Here is a 4789-nt window from a genome sequence, read left to right as displayed (position 1 = left end):
TGTCGTCGCCCCATTCCCATCAAACTTGGGGAGAACAGTGTCACTACAATGCAGTTTACCCTCACTAATATCCTGGTGCACCTTTGGGGGTCTCGCTGTTTGGTGGATTATTTTCAGCGCGACTTAGCGTCCTCCGTGGCGTTTTACACGCTGTCGGGGCACATGCAGCTCGACAGCGTTACATAAACCTTCATCGTGATTAGATCCTTGTTTTCATCCTAATGCTAGACTTATTTTTCTATGAAAGTTTGAACAATCAGAGTAAAAAATGAGAGAAAAGTGTAAAAATATTCATGTGTGTCTGAGAAATGAGTAGAAAATGTGTAGTGAACCCCCCTCCCCCCAACTACTAAAAAAACTATATAGTGTGGTAGATTTTAAAGGTAATCCGGACACGATGCTCACTACTTTTCTTTCATTCTCTTAACACCAAATGTGACGTCACCGATTTCACAAAGTGAAAATCAAATAAATATGAACATTTCACGGCGTTTATCTATGACTCCACTGTGTTCTGATGGTGAAAATGTATACGGTTTATTCAAATATTGAATTTAAACACATTTTTTGTTAGAAATTGTTCAACCGCAATACATTGTGGTTTATATCCGCTAATCTACGATGTACGCTAGTGTTTCGCACAGACTTCTGGGAAATTTGGAGTGTACTCAATTTTGAACAGCACAAGAAAATGGCGAACGCACTGTATAGTGCACTATATAGTGATGGAGGGGGGGATTAGGACACAACTGGGGTGTCCCCTCTGTCACTCCATGGGAAACATGTCCCATTAACCAATGTGCTCAAAGCCCCGCCCCCACGTAAAATTAGGATAAGCTCAGCAACAAAGCCAAAAATTTGAATTGAAACTGAAAACAGAGAATTGAGAGAGAAGAATCAAAAACGAAAAAAAGGAAAAATTGAGAATATAACTAAACATTTATTTTTTATAATTGACAACAGTTTGTTTTTTTTAAATTCAAGATTCAAATGTACTTTTTTTTCCTTCTAATTTTAGATATTTCTTCCAAGTTTTCAATATCTTTTTCAAATGTTCAATTTTCTATTTTTAAATTGTTCAATAATTCCTTAAAGTTTTTAATATGCATCTTCGAGTTAAGAACTTCTTTCAATTTTTTATTTTTTTCAAATTTTCAGTCTTGTTGTCTTTCATGTACTTTAAGCTGATCCTGATTTGACCCCGCACAGAGACAGCACAATAGTACAAAACAATGTCACATAATCAGGAAGCACTCGGGGTGTTGGTTTAAATGAATTTATTCTTTTTCACATTTTTAAAAAAGTTTTTATGGCAAAAATTTTCCAAACCTATGCATACTTTCATTTTTCCTTTCTCAGGATAAAAAAAAAATGTAGATCAAAGATAAAAACTAGGCAGAAAAAAGCAGCTTTTTAAACTCTGGAGGAGGAATTGACAAACAAGCCGTTTTCCTTATTCCCTAATCAGGTGTGAGCGTACGGGACACTGAGGGCTGCAGGATTTCTAGTTCATCAGCTCCAAGTGTGTTTGATAAAACCTGAAGAAAACGTGGAAACGCACAGACGGGACGACATTTTTAAGTGTTTTTCCAGCTGTGTATTAGTCTGTCACAACTTTGCAGTCACAGTGTGAGTGTGCTTTGTGTGCCTGCAGACACAGATGCCCTGCATGCATGATCCATGACTGCTACAGTGTCTTCTAAATCTCTCCTGTGACTTGTTGTGTCCACAGAGCCCGCTGTGTTGCTGGAAACCTATAAATATGAGGGCGGTGTATTTCTACTGAACCTGTGCAGAGCAAAAACTGCCCAGAAATAACATCTTCCAAGGTTTTAAGGAAAAAGCCTGATTAGTATTCGCACAACTCACTTACCACAAACATTTCTGCAAAAGAAATTAAAATCATAAAAGACATTAAAACCGAAAGATTAAAACAGCCAGAATGAAAATGAGCAAAAGATGTAAACGACCCTGCCTTTCCTTCCCTTCCAGAGCGCCCTTGTAAACACCTGTAAAGTCCACATCAGCAGGTGGTGACCTGTAGCCAGGAGGCCACGCCCCTTTGGGCGTGTGTGGTCATTGGTACTGGAGGTAGTTCTTCAGTGTCTGCGGCAGCGGCAGGGCGTCGATGTGATGGATGCGCTCTCTGCCCAGAGCGAGTCGAGCCACCCGTCTGCACAGATCCATGAGGGGGAGGGGCTCCGCTGTAAAGGTGGAGACACAGTGAGAACCCAGAACAGCACATCCAGAACAAGCACAGCACACATCACTGATTTAAATGTGACCCCTGCTCTTTTTCAGAATGAGCTGCAGAGCGGAGATCAAAAAAATTTGATAATTGGTCCACGTCAAAGAGATTTCAGAACAAATCAGAGTTGAAGTTAGCGCTGGCAAAAAATGAGAGAATTGTGGAAACCGTTCAAAATATGAACAGTTCATGAAGTATAACTTCAGGCTTCTGCTGCAAACATTCATCAGGCTTCATTTCTCAAGAGGGACTTCAATTGTTCTGATGCAAGGTGCATGAAGTTCTGGCTTTCTGTCTGCATTAGGGTAAGCAAACAATGGTGGAACCATTGGGTGTAAATGAGAACCAGGCTAAGTGACTCCTCCCCCCAGTGTTCCAGACAGAAAGTACCTGCTGGTTCCAGGAAGCCAAAATCCCATAGTATTAAAAGTTATTAGTCATTCTATTGGACAGCATAACCATTCTTGCTCTGATACTTTTTTTTCCATGATTATCCTCTTTTTCATAACATTTTTTCTGTAGTGAAAGTTATTAAAGTTCATAGATTTACCACCAGAGCTGCCATAGAGAGCGACATGGGGTGGGAGCCATGTGTGATTCGGCAAAGAGCAGAAGTCCTCAGACTGTGAAACCCCCTTGTAAGTCTACCAGAGGAAAGACTTACACGAAAAGTTTTTAACTGGGACAGAGCACACAGATGTCCTTGGTCTAAAGAGGTTCTTGAACTATTTTCAGTTGCAAATTTAGGATATTTGTTTTTCAACAATCTACAGTGCAAGATTATGTATATTAAAAATATTTTGTTTCAAAATTATAAAGAGCAATGGAAACTTAATGTCTTACAAAAGCCAAAGCTAAGAAGTTATTTACAGTTTAAGGAAAGTTTCTCTACTGAGCCATATGTTAAATATAATTTAAAGAAGACAGAGGTCCCTGTGTGCTCAGCTCAGTGCAGGAGTGCTGCCCCTAGAGGTGGAAGTGGGGCGCTTTAAAGGAGTCCCGGAGGAGGACAGGTTGTGTACAGTCTGTGATTTGTGTTTAGTGGAAGATGAATTTCATTTTATGTTTTACTGTCCATTGTATAATGATGTGAGAATTGATTTGTATCATGTGATACAGCAGAAAAACCCAGATCTGTTTTGGTCGCGTGAAGGAGAAATTTTGCTGTGGTTATTTAAAAATGAAATCTTGTTAACTTTATTGAGAAAGCGTGGAATTTAAGACAAGACACACTGTACTCAGAAAGATTGTAATTGATTTGTAATTGATTTATGATTGATTTGTGATAATGTGTGTATTTATGTTGATGGTATTCACTGATGACTATTTGTTATGGCCATCTTACCTGATTTTTTGTTCATTAGTGTCATATAAGCCCATGTGGGCTGGGCACCTGAATGCATGACACTTTAATAAAAAAAAATATTCATATTCAATATAAACTGACCAATCAGATGGCTTAATGATAGTATTTGGTCTTACGTTGAACATTTGACAGATTATCCAGAGTTTGTAACATGCTCACTCCTGCAGAACAAAGTAGACTTTGGATGTATTCAGACTGGAAAAAGGATTTGTTGCAGACTGAATCCACTTAATTTGGTCTGGATCGGGTCCTAAATCTTGTGTTTGGTCTGGATTTTGACTGCAGTCAAACAGACTTTGCTGAATTAGGTTCCAGACCAAAGCATGTAAACTAAACCACGTGACTAAAAATCTCTTCAGTCATTGGGCAACGATTATGAAGGCAGTTTATTTTTTCAGGTTGCCAATACTTGTCAAGATAGTTCACTTATTCAAACTTTTTATTTCTCTGGTCAATTTTGAACATCTGGATCAGCATCAGGTACAACACTTTTTACTGATACTTTGGTACAGTGGAGGCATGCTATGGTAACAACTGTGACATATAGATCGTCAGGAAAACAGTGTGAGAAGCAATGTGGATCACATTAAAAGTTGTTTTAATGAGCCTGCATCCATCCCTCCATATTTCAATGAGTTGCTGTTGCATCGCTGCTCCACGTATGTCCACTAATGACTAGTTAAGGCCAGAGCAGATCCTAGCGCTTTGAGGAATCTCAGAGTGAACTGAAGTTCAATCCGATTGGAAATGAACCAAAACCCTCTCAAAAGATGGGTCAGAGAGCGGTTCCTGGTCCCAGACCAGGGTTTGCTTATGCATATTCAGACTGAAACTTTATTCCAGGTTTATTTAAAGTAGACCAAATGTTTTCAGTCTGAACACACCCTTAGACCACAGGTGTCAGAATCAAGGCATCAAGGCATTTTTCCAATCAACCTGCTATTGAAGCTCGTTATTGGCTAAACACACCTGCTCCAGGTAATCAGCAGTAGATGAGGCCGCCCCCCGAGGCTGGGAGTTTAACACCTCTGACTCAGACCGACTCAAACCAATCACTGCTTACTGTTCCAACATGGCGACAAGCGAGAAAAAAAAAATTGACTCCATTTTGTTAGAGGTAAGACATTAGGCGTGTTTGAGATCCCCCGGCGCTGCGCAGATCGCCTGGATTGCGG

General features: G+C 39.7%; 1 protein-coding gene across 1 annotated transcript in view; it reads right to left on the bottom strand.

Moving 5' to 3' along the window:
- Positions 1–1133: 1133 nt before the first annotated feature.
- Positions 1134–4789, bottom strand: part of LOC112155624 (SPRY domain-containing SOCS box protein 4) — a 37841-nt gene continuing 34185 nt past the window's right edge. Inside the window, exon 4 of the mRNA XM_024287349.2 lies at positions 1134–2204. Coding sequence (XP_024143117.1) covers positions 2077–2204 — 128 coding nt within the window. The 3' untranslated portion in view covers positions 1134–2076. The remainder of the gene's footprint in view (positions 2205–4789) is intronic.

This window comes from Oryzias melastigma, linkage group LG13 (assembly GCF_002922805.2).
Source record: "Oryzias melastigma strain HK-1 linkage group LG13, ASM292280v2, whole genome shotgun sequence".
NCBI classification, from domain to species: domain Eukaryota; kingdom Metazoa; phylum Chordata; class Actinopteri; order Beloniformes; family Adrianichthyidae; genus Oryzias; species Oryzias melastigma.
Note: the sequence above shows the minus strand (reverse complement) of the source record. Positions and strands in the feature narration are given on the sequence as shown.